The sequence below is a fragment of the Paralichthys olivaceus genome, chromosome 2 (genome assembly GCF_024713975.1).
Source record: "Paralichthys olivaceus isolate ysfri-2021 chromosome 2, ASM2471397v2, whole genome shotgun sequence".
Classification (NCBI taxonomy): Eukaryota; Metazoa; Chordata; class Actinopteri; order Pleuronectiformes; family Paralichthyidae; genus Paralichthys; species Paralichthys olivaceus.
In genome coordinates, this window is record NC_091094.1 from 4,294,923 (window position 1) to 4,312,126 (window position 17,204).

A 17,204-nucleotide genomic window follows, 5' to 3' on the forward strand; every position below is an offset into this window, starting at 1 on the left:
CAATAAACCTGTTTTCAGCTATTCCCTAAATAAAGAGTCGTGAGAACTGGCTGAAGTTATAAATGTACAGAAAAGACTTTTCACAAACTGTAGCTGGGTTTCTTTTCGACTGTTTTTCAACTTGTCGATTAAAATCCACCATGTGAGTAATCGCTTCTGATTTGGACGTTTAAAACCATCGATCAAGTGTTGAAACAACAATAAAAAACTAGAAGAGAAATGTGCATTTACCAGAACCTTTTTTCATTGATTGTCACAAAATCATGAAAAACGTGATAGATTAGTAAATAAACCCACCTGTTGTCTCAGTGAACAACTAAACTACGTCTGTAATAAAGTGTGATCCTGCAGCTCGGACAGTCGTGAGATGGCGCAGCTGAAAACATCCGTCTGTTCTCTGATAGACAGGGAAAGTGTAAACTACTGAGAGTCTGTGAACTGAGAACCACAGTGTCCTTCACAAATCATTTCACGATTCAAGGTTTTGGTAAAAACCTTTCTTCCTGTGGATTCAGAGAAATTTGTCTTTGTTTTCTTCCTTCCTCTGGGGGCCCCGGTCACCGTAGTAACTCAGCACTCGCTGGTGACGCAGCAGTTGCTTTGCAGAAATGGAAAAGTTGACTGCGATTGGCTAATTAGACAGATTCATTCAAAGAGACCATTTTAAGTGTGTGTGCACATGTCATAGACACATTTCTGTTAAAACTTGACTATTGAAGGAGGCTTGTTCAACTGTAGACAAAAGCCACATCCCAAGTTCGGAAAAAGTTTTTGGGGTTTTTTTTAAATTCTTTTTGTGCATCATCACATTTAAAGGTTCAGTGTGTAGAATTTAATGTCTAGAAGCACTTCATCCAAAGGTTAGGGGTTGAGTTACACCTGCACCAATACAAACAAACCAATACAACAGTGATTCAGGTAAATGTTCAGATCTCACTCACCCCAAACGGCTCGGTGAAGGCCCTGGAGCCACTGTACAGAGGGTTGGGGATTGAAACCAGCGCTGGTTTGTTACTGCCACCTGCTGCACCGTCCTCATCCTCATTCTGTCACAGAGGAAACAACAGTCAGCTGTTCGCAGGACGACACTGAGCCACCAGAATCACTGATTAACCTCAAATATATTAAAACCAGAAGGATTCAAATATCAAACACTTCAACAACGATAAATCAGAGCAGTTGCGATATTAACACATGTTGTTTATATCACACATCACACTCATGGGGGATCGTATCACTAATCTTATTGGTTCCAAAAGTTAATGCATGACTAAACTGTATGACATCATTTTCAGCTCCAAAACTTGGCATCATATGCAGAAACACTCCCAAATAATCTTCACACCGAGTCTTGTGGAAATCCTTCAATGCATTTTGAGATAATTTGTACAAACACACACTCAAACAAACTGCTTGTACGGCGACGTCGTGCTAACTACGTAATCCATGTACTGATAAAAAGAAAATACTTTACAACTTTAACCTTCAGGTCACCATGAGAACATACTGGGAGAAACTTCAGCTTGAGGATGTGAGTGTGTGTGTGTGTGTGTGTGTGTCTCACCCTGAAGTATTGGAAGCGGAAGGCATCGGTCTTGTGTTTGAAGACGAAGTAGCCGAGCGCAGCCAACACACATGCAAATAACATTGGAACCAAGATGGCTGACACTGTGCTGCTGGAGTTGGTGTGACCTTTGGAAGCGTCAAAGGAGATCTGGAGGTGGTTACAACAAACACGTATGACAATTAATACACAGGCGAGGACATCACATTAACCCTATTGACTGTTACCACTTCATGTCACACACACACACACTCTGTATCTGTCCAGCTCCAATTTTCATGGTAACTGCTGCACTGTTACCATGGAAACGTGACTCGCTGTACCGGGTCATCACTACCATCATTATTTCCCCAGAGGAAGATAAAATCTCAAGTAGTTCAATGATCAATTAAGTTTCGAGTCAGAGGACAAACAGGACAGATCGTCCCGCTCATGTCCACAGGAACATCCTGGTCTGGACCATTCACTGTCAATAAAGACTCCTTCTTATCACACTGTTCAAGTGCTCATGTTTCAGGTAAACTTGAAGAGACTCTGACTCCAAATACGCCTGATGGCAGCGTATCCAGATGTTTTCATCTTCATTTCAAGAAGGTGGGAGGAAGTGGAACAGCGTCCTGTATCTTTTTGTACAGTCTCTGTTGTGGACGAAGATACGGAGCTAAAACGCAGTTTTAAAACCAGAGTGTCGGTACGGATGTAGCCTCAGGTGGTGTTTTTGTGATAGTGGAGTATTCGTCCATTTGCTGTTGTTTTTCCTGACTGAAGAATGTGAGTTCAGACTGCAGTGAAGTGTTGGTGGCTGCTGAATGCTGCTGAGAACTCCGTGACCTTGTGTAGATGTGTGATAATGTGACGGCACTGAGAGGAGGAGACCATTTAACATCAGCACCAAGGCCTGTTTCTGGTTAATCCTCTTAGGCTCCACAGCAACTCTACTCCCACACTCAGGAATGAGGTTAATATATGAATAAAGATTCAGGAGATATTTGGAGCATTTGTTAAAATCTACAGTTTGTTAGCTGTTGTCTAATGGGAGCTAATGAGCTATCAAATATTAAGTTTAAACTTGTCCCTCCAGATTTGAAATGTATTGTCTCTTCAGGTGCTGATCAGTTAGGTACATGTGAAATGAAAACAATTAGTGAGAGTCTCTGTGTTTATATGAATTATAAACCCGGATCACAGCAGCACAAACATTATTCTGTTCGTAAAAACATTTGAGCTTCAGACCCTGAGCATCAGAGGAAAATGGCCATCGTGTGAATATGGTCTATTGTCAACAGCTCAGGGTTGAACCATCTTCACTCACCGGGGGCGGGGGTGCAGACAGTGGAGCCTCGATGACATGAATGATCCCGTTTACAGCAAGAATGTCCCAGTCCAACAGCAGCCGCTTGTTCACCAGTTTACAGCTCTGAGGGCAAAACTCAATATTAATAACAAGGGAACTCTTTGATTTAACATTTCTAAGATGCAATAATAATGTAATTTTTCATTTCTGGTGTAGAAATAATGAATGAATATATAGGAAAAAACTTCAGGACATTCCGAACCTGTCCTGTAGAGCTCGGCATGTTGGATGGATCAGTTATTGTCCATTAATAAGACCAGCACTCAGGTTGTCAGGTTGTGGAAACTCTTCCTCCAGTGTGACACTTTTGTCTTATTACTTTATTGAATGTGCTGAGGAACATCTGGATCAGTGTGCTGTGGATATGTGGATTTTTAAACACATTGATAGCTGGAGGAAGGATTGTTGTTGGCTTGTCCCTGGTGAAAAGCCAACTAGCATAGCTGCTAAATAATTTCAAGTGCTTGTGCAACATGAATGTTAATTTTTTCAATTTGAGGCTGAATATTTATCTCTAAAAATATTTTCCCAGAACAGTTTGTGCTAACCCAAAGTCATTTAAGAAAGTCTCCTGGACTTTCTTAAATGATGCGCTGGAGTAGGATTTTACATGACCTGGCAACCCAAAGGCTGTTATAAGTGGCTTATAATGGAAATATAAAACTTAGTAAACTGCTAATCAACACAATATAATTCTACTAGTTTCAGTTTATCATTTTTAAATATAGCGACTTATCCATTTTAAATTAAATACTCATCAGTTATACAGAATTTAAATGTTCTCTAAGCTGCTTACAGCAACATTAATGTGTTACAAGTCATTTCTTACATGTGTGACCATGAACATCTAATGTTTCCTTACATTTTCCTATTTGGATTAATGTGTGTGTGTGTGTGTGTGTGTGTGTGTGTGTGTGTGTGTGTGTGTGTGTGTGTGTGTGTGTGTGTGTGTGTGTGTGTGTGTGTGTCTCTGACCTCGTTGCTGTGGGTAATGGTCAGGTTGAACCCGAGCCTCGATGTGATGACTTCCTCATGTCTCAGATCTTTGAACGGTCGTCTGCTGTGATTGGCTGAAATGTGATACTCCAGATCTCTACCAGACAGAGTCTGAAGACACAAACACAGAATAGAAACAGAGTAGATGTCACCCACAACTCAGTCTGAACATGTGTATTCTGATTAAATCAATTCAGCTCTGAAGGTTAAAAACTTCATTTGGAGTTAATGTTAGTTACTATGTTCAATGTGGAGCCGACTATTTCTTGAAAATGGAAGCACAACATAATGGTAAAAAAGTAAATACTGAAGGAAAACATTGGAACATTAAACACTTCATTTAAACTGGTGAATGAGCAGATGTGATCGTAATTTTATTGAAATGAGTCATTTGTAATTTATTATTGATGCTGTACATCACCTGGTTTGTGGTGAAGCCGGCGTTATGAGGAACAAACAGTGTGACCTCGGACTTCCTGTGAGAGAGAAATTCAACGAGCTGTTTGCCATCTGAGGTCGAGTCACTATAATCCATCAGTAACTACAGAGAGAGAGAGAGAGAAAGAGAGATTAAGTCCATTTCTTGTTAAGACATAAAAATCTTTGTCAAATCCTGAATCTGTCATAACAGTTCTGTAAATTACAAATGTACAACATGGTTTAAAAAACTGTCGTGACTCAGGATGATTCACTGACTCTGGAACTAATGAATCACATCTACGAGAGGGACAGACTGAAACAAGACTGCACGTTTTCTCTGATGGTGACATGTGAGGCTGCATGTGCTGCCATCAACCAAAGAAAATCTTATTAAACTAAGATCATACTTTGTCTTCAACTAAGATAAAACATCTGCACATTATTTCTGAGGTGACTCAACATAAGACAAGATGGTGAATATCCCTCATTCGTTGAAAGGTCTTCGGCACCAGTTAAGCTGCTAACCGCTAGCAAATGTTAGCAACCACCAGCGGATGTTAGGGACGTATCGTCAGTTGTGTACATTAGCGTCATCACAGTTCTACCTGGTAACCTCAGTACAACAAATAAACTCAGTCCCCTCATGAGACAGCATTTAAAATCACTAGATCTAGATTTATTTGGATCCACAACAAATGTCACACACTCATAAATATCACTCCCATTCCAGGTGTCACACTCACCTTGTAGAAGATGGAGAAGTTACTAAATGTTGCCAGAACGTTGGTCAGGACGCCGTTACAGAAGTCTCCGTTTCCGACGTAACCGGTGGGACATGTACATGAAACATCTGCACGCACACACACACACACACACACACACACACACACACACACACACACACACACACACAGACACACACACAGAAATGAATAGGTTTCCATGGACTCTGACGTCATAATGACATCATTTATACCATATGATGATTAGTTCGTCTAAATGAGATGTGAATCTAATCTGATTGGTTGCAAGAGTTAATATAAATCATTTCTTGATTTATAAAGTGATGTCATGATGATGTCATTCTTCTATATGGTCATGAAATATTCTATCTATAGTCCAATAGCATGCAGATACGTCACATATCACATGACGTCGTTTCGCAGAGTATCATCAATACAAGCTCTAGATGGTGGAGTTTCTCCTGTGATCAAACCATCAGGGTGGATCTGAACTGTGCTGCCGCGGTACCTTTGAGCCTGTAGCAGTAGGTGTCGTACTTGCTGCTCTGGTCCACAGGTTCTTTGTACATAACCAGGCCCACGTGGTTGTCTCCACATCTGACTGAAGGGAAGCGGGTCGGGTAGCCCACTCTCCCCCCCTCAATCCAGCCGGCCACGCACAGATGCATCCCCAGCTGTCAGGACCAGAGAAGAACGACAGCAGCATGATGGATGACTGATCACATGTTCCAGCATGCACTGCTGCAGTCAGAGCAGCAGATAAATGAGAATGAATATTCACATTTAGCTAGAAGATATTATTAACAAAAGCACAATAGACCTTGATCGTGTACGATACATCCGTCAGGTGCTTTTTCTATCAAAAGGTGAACTATTAAAAACGACACTGTGGCATCTGCAGCTGGATTTCTGATAATTGCCTGAGTCAAAAATAAATCTGACCTCATAGTTTGAAATGACGAGATCAATATTAATTAACTACTAGATTTAGTTAATGTGTTCATTAGTGTGTTCATCAGCATTTTCTAAAATGGTTCTGCAATCTCCTCGTTTTCTCTTTTGCCACAGTCTTGGCTGCGTCTTCAGTTTTTCTTTCTCCTGTGTCTCCTATGCTTCCTTCCGATCAGCCTTCACACCGGCACCTCATCTCCTCATCAACCCTGGTTCTTCATTCATACGTGTGTGGTGAGCTGAGCAGTCGGTTGGCTCTATTGAAACTCCTCCTGTAGGTGGTGTACCTGCTGTGCGTCTCCCAGCTGTTTAAAGTTGGCCAGTGTGGCGTCCTCGGCCTGGCAGGCGGCGTCGGCCGCGCTGTAGTTCATCTTGTACTTCCCCTCTGGAGAGCGCAGGTGGAACACTCCAGCTGTGTTGGCTGAACCACAATAACCACGTTACCTTGACTGCTACCAATGATTATTGTCATTCTGTAATGTTCAGTACAACTCAATGTTGACAAGTGAAAACAAAATTCACTTCACGGAAAAATATTGAGATATGAAACCTTGTCCTCGTGTCTGATTGATGTTTTAACAAAAACGTTTTAAAGTTTCACCACAAATGTGCAACATGAGCACCAGCTACCAATCATCTCTGGGAATTGACCGAAATACAATACCCAGTGCTCAACGAGCCTTAATGAGCTCAGGGTCTTAACGAGTTGTGGGCGTCGCCTGTTGTTTTCCCACCGGGAGCTTGTGTTTTTTTTTTTTTTTAACCAGATCCACAAAATTCACAATTCAAACCCAGACCTACTAAACATGGTCCTCCATAAATCCCCGATGTAATATGAACACTATAAAGGTCAGCTACTGTCGAAGCTACAGTTACCATGGCAACTGCATCGAGTAGTATATGGGGTCAAAATGGCTCCTGCTCCAAAGAAGCGACACGAAACATGATTACACTGGTAGCTGTAGGCTCAGGTTAACTGTGGTTGACATGGTAACATAAATTAACTGGTGTTACAGGATGGATTTTGCGTTGCCATGGTGATAAGGAATATCTGGGGTTACAGGGAGGATTTGATGGACCTTTTATTGTTGAGTGTTACCGTGGTAACAAGATATTATGGATGAGTTACTGTTTTAATAAAGGATAGTGCAAGTATGTAACCATGGGAATAAACTTTACTAGCAGTGTACTACCATGTCATTGCATTTCTGATGTGTTACCGTGGCGATAATTAAAGCCATAGATGTGTTACCAGAGTAGAAAAGTTGCCCATGGTAGTAACTGCAGATGTGTTACACTGGTGTGTGTTACCATGGTAACAGATCCGTCATTAAAACATTGAACATGTGTTGCTTTTGTGATAAACGTCAGTGCAGATGTGTTACCATGATAATGCAGGTCCTTGCAGGAGGCCACTGGGTCACAGTCTCCGTTATTTTCCAGGCAGCGGTCAACAGGGGGCACCAGCTTCTCCAGACACTGGACTCCATTACCCACATACCCTGGCAGGCACTCACAGTCCCGCTTGTTCTGGAAGAAGCAAATTACTGAGTGATCAGGTTAAAACAGAAAATCAGGCTTTGTGTTTTGAGCAGTTGGTCAGTAAACCAGTTATTACTTAGAGGGAACTTTAACTGATTAGCATTGAGCAGCCAATAACGCCAATTGTGTTTGAAAGTAGCTAGCAGCTCAACATGACGAGGCATGAGGAAAGTCTGTGCTCTGCTGTGGAGGACTTCTCACCAACAGCCTTGACGACACCTGATTTAACCGAGTCATTGGACAAGGATGAAACACCATCAAATTTGTTTTGGAGCGAGGCCATAAATGTTTGAGCCGAGATCTGAAGCGAGCAGTTCATTTTCATAGGACGCAAAAATGCCCCTGAGTGCAGGATGAGTCATCAAAAGTGTTTTACAGGAAGAGAAAAGAAACTTTGATGTAAAATTATATAGTTTTTTTACATATTTGGCAAATAACAAGATAAAGACACAAACTCTGTTAACATGAATCCTCTTAATTTGTAGAGGTAGGTTGTGAATAAAAAGTTTGAATTCTATCATCAGGCTACTTGCATGTACAGACAGTGACAAAATAATAGATTTGCAATAAGGTTTCTACTCACTGGACCAGTGAACTTGCAGGAGGCAAAGTCGCTGCAGCCACCGTTTGCCTCCTCAACACACCTGGAATACAGAAAGAAAATCCAGCAGCCTGACGTCACAAATCTCATTCTAAGAACATGTTGATATGAAATCATGTTTGCTTGAAAGCACAACAGCAGAGCAGGATTTGAATGATGCTACACCGACCTGTTGATGGGCTTGCAGGAGTAACCGTCACCTTGGTAATCACTCTGACAGGTGCAGTTGACGACCAGTCCCGTCTGGTTACAGTCTGCGTTCTGGTGACAGCCGCCGTTGTACTCGGAGCAGAGGTCTGGAGCTGCAGAGTTTTAAATAAAACTAATCTCACGCTGAGGATTGTAAACGTGCCACCTTCAGATGGCCACCTCATCATTATGCAGTGTGTTGAGAGCACCTGCACCTCAGAGAACTGCCAACCTTTTCTTTACAGTGGCTGTGCTCAGTATTTTTATATAGTAATGTATGAAAACGATGTCACAATGTGAAAGACGAAACTCAAACTGATGAGCCAACAGAGAGTTATCCACTGATTCTGCAGCTCCTCTCATCTTACAGAGGCTTTTGTTGAGCTGTGCGACCATAGACTTAGACAAAGCGATGGTCCCCTGGTGGCTGGCTGCAGTATTGGTCATAAACACTGCCTCCTCTATGTTAGTGGATCGGACATGGACCAAAATAAAAAACTCAAAAATACTCATCAAATACATTTTTCAAGATGTTTCTGTCATTTTAAGTAGTTCTTATCACACCGATATATGTTCATGTGCTGGTAAGGTTGGTCTTAATCATTCATTTGACATTTTTATTGCATCAAAGAACTAATTAAAACCAACATTTCATGTTGCTACTTTAATTCAGGATCTATCACGTGTGGACAGTCTGCACGGATTCATTATCTCTGGCTGCTAAATTATCCTCCTGAGCTGCAGAACACTCACGTGGCTCTGGACTGCAGAAGGTACCATTTCCCTGAAACCCAGGTTTACACTGACACCCAGCACCTGGCAGACAGTCGGCCTGATCATGACACTGCCGGCACTCCTCTGGAATCGAGCCTGTCGAGACAGATAGATGATTCATCAACGGAGGAAAGGAGGTGAGAAGGTACAAATGGCTCTTGAACTAAAATATATAGTCCAGGAGTTCATATGAGCGACGTATCTGCAAATAACTTCTAGAAAGAACTCGGAGAGCAGACATGTTCATCAAAGATGTGCAATCCTCCAAGTCATAAATAACACACTTATTCTTAGTTTTGGTCTTTTCACAAAATGTGTTGACAATAACAAAAATCCAGAATGAAACCAGACTTTCCTTCATAAACATCCTGGATTCATGTTGATAGCATTCAGAGGGAAACTCACCTATGTCCGTCTGACAGCGATCGCCCTTCCAGCCTGGGTTACAGATGCACTCTCCAGACCCTTCAGTGCCCTGATCACACCTTCCCTGAGGTCCACAGAGACAGGCTGAGAGAGAAAGAGGGAGACAAAGGAAACCATGACTCCAGCTACTGAGGTGACTGGTTGGTTTGGATCACAGCAAAATCAGTCACACTGTGAAAATCTGACTCTAATTGGGAACCTGTCTGAATTTCTCTTTAAATCTCAGAGTCTTTGTTTGCCAAGGCTCCAAATCAGCTGCTGGTGGACGTGTCTCCACTACACTTCCCCAGGTAGGAGCCAATCAGAGCTTTAAACTATGCTGTGTTATCCACGAGCTGAAGCTCAAGACTTTGTGGAAACCTGAAAACACTTTTTTTGTGGAAATCAGTAAAATCAGTTTCTGACTCTGGATCAGATCCGGATAAATTCAGCAACAAGACTCCTTGCTTCCAACTAACAACCGTGTACACAGAAGATGATCAGCAGCTGTTTAATGTTTGGACGACTCTGAGTGAAGACAGCTGGCAGATGTGTCCTGAGCTGGAAGCACACCCAGCTGTGTGATGGCAAGTGTGGAGTGTTGCTATGGAGACAGTCTGCTGGAGAGATGATAGGGTTGACTTTTTTTTCGTCTGGTGGGGGTGCAGGATTAAATCAGTGCTTTAAAGATTGTTTCTTTGATAATTGTCTAATGATTACAGTTTTTTTCTCCGACCACAGATTCAAAATATTCTCTGGTGTCAGCTTTTCAGAATGAGGCTTGAATGATGATTTTCCTGTGATGACTGTTTCTAGTATTCATCTAGTAGTAGTAGTATCTAGGAGGATCGCCCGGCTGTATGTTTATATCTGCTGTACCTGTGCAGTTGGGGCCGAAGTAGCCAGTCTCACACAGTTCACAAGCTTGTCCTCTGAAGCCTGTGAAGCACCTACACTGTCCAAAACCACGCAAACCATCGTCGCAGGTCCCGTGTGCGCCACAAGGGGCCTCCACGCCACCTGGACAGACTGGAACACAAAGGGAAAGAATAGAATCAAAAACACATTCTGGACTAGGAGGGCTCATCAGGTTAACCACTAGTTCTGTTTTGTTAAAAAGACGTTAAAATCGAGGCTGCAGAGGTGACGGCAGCTGGAGGGTCTGTGGTCGATGGGTCATCATACATTGTCTCTTGGGCGGTGCCATCATGAAACTTAATACAAAGAACAACTTTCTCCCTTTGAATTTCTGATTACGAGCAACACAGGGTGTGATCTACAGAGTAGAAATGTGCCTTGGCAGATGCAAAAGATGCAGTTTAAGTTTAGTGGGACGTCTTGTTTTGATTTGTTAAACTCAGGTGTAACTAACAATGAAGCCTGTATTTCCAGAGACACTTCAGTGTTACTTCTGTGACTAATCAAAATGTCTCCCAGACAGGAAGATGACACACAAGCATGAAACCAACCAGAGCTTTCATGGCAACATTCTCACGCTCACACTCAGTCAACATCAGCCACTGTCCAGATTTTACTAAAATCAACCACAGAGGATGATGAATTAGTTTTAGTGACCTACCGATCTTTCTTGTACAATAGCACCATCAGACAGTTCATCCAGAGGATGAATCTTTCCTCTAGCGTCGCCTTAACATCAATCGGTAAATCTCCAAGAATGAACTTTGTAGCCTTGAGAGGATAAAATATTTCCCCCCATCTTTCCTTCCTCACTCCCTCACTTCATCCCCTCCTTCCTTTTCTGCCTTACCTTGACAGTCTCGGCCGTAGTGGTTCTGGCAGCACTTCTGGATCCAGACAGGAGACTGACACACTCTCTTACAGCCCATTCGGCCCAAATGACTATACCAACGTTTGTAGACCCCCCTGGAGCGTAACCGACAACTCTCTATCTTTCCCTGGAAAAAAGCAGGAATGACATTTATCTCTGTAGTAAATGAAATATACAGGCTGCTATTGTTCAGATTCGTTGGCAGAGGGGGAGGTCATACCATATTCTGGTGTCCGAAGGGGCAGGCTGGCGGGAATGGGCAGTGTCCACAGTTTCCCTGAGATATTTTAAAGACAGTCAGATTCAGTCCAGATTCCAAAAGGACAAACGCTGGGACAGATTTAAATCCCAGTTAAAGTTATTAAGTGAGCTTGTTAGCTCAGTCACTAATAACAGTCATTGACATTCAATGACTTTGCAACAAAAATACGCATAGAAATATGCAAAGAGTCTTGTTTGCATGGGAGGAGCGTGTGAACGCACAGTCAAGCAAGTGAACTAATAAAAGGAATATTAATAACATTACTGACGTAAGAAGTTGTGTTTTCAAGGCTGTCGCAGTGCGCTCCCAGGCCGGGTGGTTCCAGTAAATGGTCAATGCCATAGGCCACGCCCTCTTGGAAGTTCAGGTGGCGCTCCACAAACTTTGCTTGATTTTCATTAATCACTATATTCCCCTGAAAACACACACACACACACACACAGTAGTAACTATTAACACATAATATTACATACGTCTCAGTTTCTGCATGTTTCGTAAACTGTAGAAAAAGATGGATGAAATGACAGCGCCCTAAAGTGAGGCCAAAATCATGTTCATTGCCCCCTGGTGGCTGGCTGCAGTATAGGTTTGTAACAGTGTGTATTTTCTCACCACAAGGTTTTTGTCACAGCTGAATTTGAGCGTGGATCCATGCATGGTGCGGTACGTCGTGCGATATTTATTTGGCTGAGTGACAGTCATCACCTGCACACACACACACACAGGCAGGCACAAAGGAAATCATGTCAATCTGTCCAATATCCAACAGCTGTATGTTATAATAATTTGTCTCATTCTTTGTCAATGTCCTACCCTTATGTTACGTAGGATGTGAGCCTTCACAGTAGCAGCCAGTACTTGTTGGTGGTCAGGACTGGAGAGCAGGAGCTGTTGTTCGGCCGGCAGGGAGTTGAGGGCCTCGTCTGTGGGCCAGAACATGGTGAACGGCTGGTGGACGGCCATCTGGAGCTCAGGGAGCAAACCTGCATCCTACAGTGTCAACGTAAAAGGTTACTTGCAGTACTTTCAATACCAGTGCCCATACTGGTAATTTTTTGTTTCAATACTTCCCCCTTCATGTAAAGATATCGCATCTATATTAATATTAAACTGAATGGAAAAAAAAACATCTCCAAACGCTGTCAGTGTGGCAGATGTAGCTGTAGTAGAGAAACATGTTTTGTTGTTATTGTTTTACCTCCATGAGTTTGGAGAAGCGGCTGTAGCCATAAAACGCAGCTGCGGAGGTGAAGTTCATCTAAACAGAGAGGGGGATGGTCACACTCCCAGTCCATGAAATCTGATCAATCATCAATCATTTGAGCTCAAACCATGTCAGGCTGGACAAGTGGTCTGTCCTGCAGCTGGTAAGGCGTCAGTAGCGCGTCAATGTAGTGAATGATTCCGTCCTGTGTGGTGTAATCACTCTTCACAATCCTCGAGCTGTTGTTGATCCAGACTGAACCCTGCAGAGGAGAGGGGGAGGGAGGGGGAGGGAGGGGTAACACAGACAGGTACAAACAAAGGTGAGATGAAAATAAAATAAAGGTGAGACGGTTCGAGAGACACAGACTGAATCATTCTGCCCCTTGTAAATGCAAGTGTGACAGAGCATCGACTATATCTGCTGTTTGGTAAAAATGAAAAGAGCCGAACAGTGAAACCTTTTTTATAAACTTGAATTTGGATTGAGTTGATCATTCATAGTCTCTATCATTCTGGTCAAACACCTGTTTGTTTGCGTTACCTGCTGCACACTGAAGTGTAGCACGTGTCCCGACATTGAGACGGCACGCTCGGTTGTTCGGAGGTCACTCAAGGTCAAAATCTCACAGAAAACAACGTGGTTATGGGCCAAGTCAGCGAGACGACCACGTGATCTCCATTCTTCCATCTGCACGGGCGCACACACACACACACACACACGGATATCAATGCTACACATATCATGCATGTTCCAGAAGTATATTTTAATATGTTTTCTTGAAAATGTATTTATTGTTGCATTTGATTACATACATAAAGTAGATACTGTACTTACAACTGAAGCATTGTAGATTTCCATAACAGGAACAAAGACAGTGAGCGGTCCGCCATTATTAAGACTTCTAGATTTTGATAGCTGAGAAACACAAAACAAAACAAGATGAGCTTGTGGGAGGTAGATCATCATGAGGATAAGAACTTAAACTGAACTTAGCAGAAAAATACATCAGTGTGATAACAACTACATAAAATCAACCTCAAATCAATCTTTGGGAAAAATGTATTTGTAATATCGTTAATGTCTACGGCGAAGCAGAGCAACATATTTTCCATCCCTGGTCGTATTTGAATTAACAATACTTCATTCAATATGTATAATAATATGACATGATTCTCGATTTGCTTTGCACGGATACAGCCAGAAGAAAACGGTATCATTTATGGATTTGAATATAAATGACAACAACTCACAACCAGCATTCGGTGTAAGAACTGGTTCTCAGCTGATCGATACACCGCCTGTAAGACAAACAGACAAACATCACAACTTCCTGTGAAGAGGAGAGGTGTGGCAACAGAAGGTCAGAGGCAAGTCGAAGGTCAGAGGTCATGCGACTCACAAGGAATGTGATTCCAGGACAGTCAACTCCATCGCCCACATGGTTGCCGTTGCAGGTGCAGTTCCTCTGGCCCTCACCCAAGTACACACAACGAGCATTTCTACTGCAGCCGCCATTATTCTGCACACAGACACACACACAAACAGAAAACTGATGTTACAGGACACAAATTAAAAGACCTGCAATCCACAATCTGCATGTATCACCAGTTGGTCTTCTTTATGATTTAGTCTTTAATCTATTGATCCTTTACTCTGACTGTGTGGCACCCCACCAGTACCTTTTGTATGTTGCATTTGCCTTTGCTAACAACCAGCTCTTTCCAAAGACGTCATTCAGACCTTTAAGACTTGTCTCCATAAAACAACACAGAACATAATCAATCAAGAAACAGATGATACACAGACGTACAATTCTACAGGGGTTGAAGGGATAACAAAACCTCCCTGATCCTTGAAAGCCCTGTCGACAATTGCAGGCCGTCTGGAAAAGAAAAGAAAACAGTCAGTCAATTCAACAGTCAAAAACTTCATCCATCACGTCTACATTTTAAAATGCAATTCCGATTCAAAATCAACTGGCATCCACAATTTTCCAAGTGGACAATTTTCTTTCTTTTCCAGCCTCTTTTGGGCATTCACATTAAAAACATCAACATGAAGAGCGGAACAGACGGCAGGTCCCATTCATTTCATGCTCAGGACGTTGTCTGACAAAATAAACTTGAATACAGGTTAATGACAGCTGCTGTGATGTATCATCGGTTATCGACATTTGAGATGATCACAGATGACAAAAAGTTACCATCTTAACTTCCCTGCCACAGATTCAGCTGTGACTGAGCAGGTAAAGACAGAACCAGCACCTTCTAACCTCCACCCTGTGTCCTCCTGCTCTCTGCCGCCTCCTGCATTGTGTTTTAATGAAGTCACATTAACAATAAAGATGTTTATTGTAATTATTTATGTATTTTTCCTGTTGTCAGTGGAATGAGTATGAAACTGTGATTTAACCACGGCCCATAAACACAACACGTTAACCAGAATTTCCAAGCTGCTGTGTAGCAAATTTTATAAATGCAACGTCTCTGTCAAGATCATAAATATAACATATAAAGTGGTTAATACCCACAGCTGTGTTATTACATTGAAATGAGTAATCACTGAAGAAAGTTGGGAGTAAGAGAAAGTCCTTCTGAACCTAACTGCTGCACAAAGCGGGAAGATGACATCATTGCTTTGGAAAACAATATTTTCCCTGTACGTGGAACACCAAGCCATGTTTTAAGACACAGTCTAGAGGATGTTTGGGAAAAGCTCAGTTCTTAGGAAATGGAAATGCCGTCCTGATAGAGGGTGAAACACGGAGGAAAACTTTCCAAATGGTGGCCAGAGCAGTAAAAAGTAAAAGGGCACTCTGAGAGCACATAGCGCTGCCAAGGACAAACTGTCAAAGCAGTGTTAACGATTAGTTACCTAGAATGTGGCAGCCCTCCATAATCTATTTAGTCATGCCACAGTTTCATCAGGAAAAAATCAAAATGTGTAGACTCAGGATAACAAGATATCTCTAATGTTGTGTTTCGGGGGAAATCTATTCAGTAGTGTTTGCATAATTCTGCTAACTAACAAACACATTTGAAAACCTCCTCGGTGTAGGTAATAACTGCAAGACACAGAAGTAGAAGAAGAAACCTTCAGACGCTGTTTAATCTTCACTTAACTGCCGCCTCCAGAAACTGAGGAGGAAATTAAACCCTGAAATCAAGGTTGACACAGCGCTGGGTCACATCTAACACCGTGCACACCGCGGGAAGCTCAGATTTAATTACAGGACAGTGATATCTTACAATGTTGGGACCTGTTCTGATGCAGTTTGCTGACTTGTGGCAGCCTCCATTGTTCACCAGACAGCCGTCTATCTCTGTGAACACAAAATATTTCTTTATGAAATACACAACGTTTGAATCAGAAAGCTGTGGAGTTGTTGGAAGGTGTATTTGTTTCTTTTCATAGAGCTAGAATGGCAAGCTGGGCTAAACACAACGCTGGACACATACACATGATATCTTCTCTGAACCTTCTCCCCCGGAGAAGAAAGACAATAGAGGATTCCCAAACATGTCAGAGCTCCTCCACAAAATATATCATTTTATATGAGTGAACATTCAAGGGCTTGAATTTGAAAGTTTCTTGGCCAGAACTTGTTTAGATGTCTGGAGTTTTAGGTCGGGGATGTGAGATCACGGGGTCAGGAGTTAGGACTACAAACCCAGGCAGATGACTCCATCCCCAGTGTAACTCTCTTTGCAGGTACAGGTCCTCTCTCCTGCGGAGACTTTCTTACAGACTGCAAACTCTGAGCATCCACCGTTAGACCTGCTGCACAAATCCAGCTCTGAGAGACAGAGAGAAAAAGTGATCAGATTTGATTCATGCACAGAGCACGTACTCGTGTGTGTGATTGTTTTTACCTTTGCAGTATGTTCCGTTGCCTTCATATCCAGCCACACACAGACAAGCAGCAGCTACTCCCTGTGGCCCTGTTATGCAGCTACAGCAGAGCACAAACATTTATGTCACATTTCTACTGAAGCTGCCGCTGAAGATTTCTGTTGTCTGTGATCATTTTTGCTGCGTCATGGAATAAGTCTGGTGAGGTTCACGTCGGTGACGAGCACTGTCAGATTGATTTAGCTTATTCCTCTGTGCCACAGAGCATCGATGAGACGCTCTGGGTGACATGTTGCTTCACAAACCAACTGCTGGGCTTCTCCAGGTTAGAGTACCGAACTCTTTACTGTGTAATGTGCCTTAAGATAACTTATGTGGAGATTTAGAGCTGAATCACAATAAACACACACTGTCGTTGACAATAAACTGTATATAAAGATGAGCAACACGTCTCCTCCTCTTGTACAGCAGTAAAACTAAAGTTAACTAAGGCTTTCAGTGCCACCATCTTTTTATTATTCGTCATTTAGAGCCCGAGGTCTTGTTGTGTTGTTT

General features: G+C 42.4%; 1 protein-coding gene across 1 annotated transcript in view; it reads right to left on the reverse strand.

Annotated features, from left to right (window-relative positions):
* The window catches only part of stab1 (stabilin 1), a 44,594-nt gene that overhangs the window by 1,630 nt on the left and 25,760 nt on the right, over window positions 1–17,204 (reverse strand). Inside the window, exons 41-69 of the mRNA XM_020096853.2 lie at window positions 16,670–16,749; window positions 16,468–16,593; window positions 16,046–16,119; window positions 14,608–14,679; window positions 14,197–14,316; window positions 14,048–14,095; window positions 13,632–13,712; window positions 13,338–13,484; window positions 12,922–13,056; window positions 12,789–12,848; window positions 12,404–12,580; window positions 12,203–12,295; window positions 11,859–12,005; window positions 11,549–11,605; window positions 11,308–11,455; window positions 10,419–10,568; window positions 9,540–9,644; window positions 9,114–9,230; window positions 8,341–8,473; window positions 8,154–8,214; window positions 7,414–7,558; window positions 6,316–6,449; window positions 5,586–5,751; window positions 5,078–5,184; window positions 4,336–4,455; window positions 3,894–4,025; window positions 2,877–2,981; window positions 1,565–1,714; window positions 942–1,046 (exon numbers count right to left, since the gene is read on the reverse strand). Of these exons, the coding sequence (XP_019952412.2) occupies window positions 942–1,046; window positions 1,565–1,714; window positions 2,877–2,981; window positions 3,894–4,025; window positions 4,336–4,455; window positions 5,078–5,184; window positions 5,586–5,751; window positions 6,316–6,449; window positions 7,414–7,558; window positions 8,154–8,214; window positions 8,341–8,473; window positions 9,114–9,230; window positions 9,540–9,644; window positions 10,419–10,568; window positions 11,308–11,455; window positions 11,549–11,605; window positions 11,859–12,005; window positions 12,203–12,295; window positions 12,404–12,580; window positions 12,789–12,848; window positions 12,922–13,056; window positions 13,338–13,484; window positions 13,632–13,712; window positions 14,048–14,095; window positions 14,197–14,316; window positions 14,608–14,679; window positions 16,046–16,119; window positions 16,468–16,593; window positions 16,670–16,749 (3,295 nt within the window). The remainder of the gene's footprint in view (window positions 1–941; window positions 1,047–1,564; window positions 1,715–2,876; window positions 2,982–3,893; window positions 4,026–4,335; window positions 4,456–5,077; window positions 5,185–5,585; window positions 5,752–6,315; window positions 6,450–7,413; window positions 7,559–8,153; window positions 8,215–8,340; window positions 8,474–9,113; window positions 9,231–9,539; window positions 9,645–10,418; window positions 10,569–11,307; window positions 11,456–11,548; window positions 11,606–11,858; window positions 12,006–12,202; window positions 12,296–12,403; window positions 12,581–12,788; window positions 12,849–12,921; window positions 13,057–13,337; window positions 13,485–13,631; window positions 13,713–14,047; window positions 14,096–14,196; window positions 14,317–14,607; window positions 14,680–16,045; window positions 16,120–16,467; window positions 16,594–16,669; window positions 16,750–17,204) is intronic.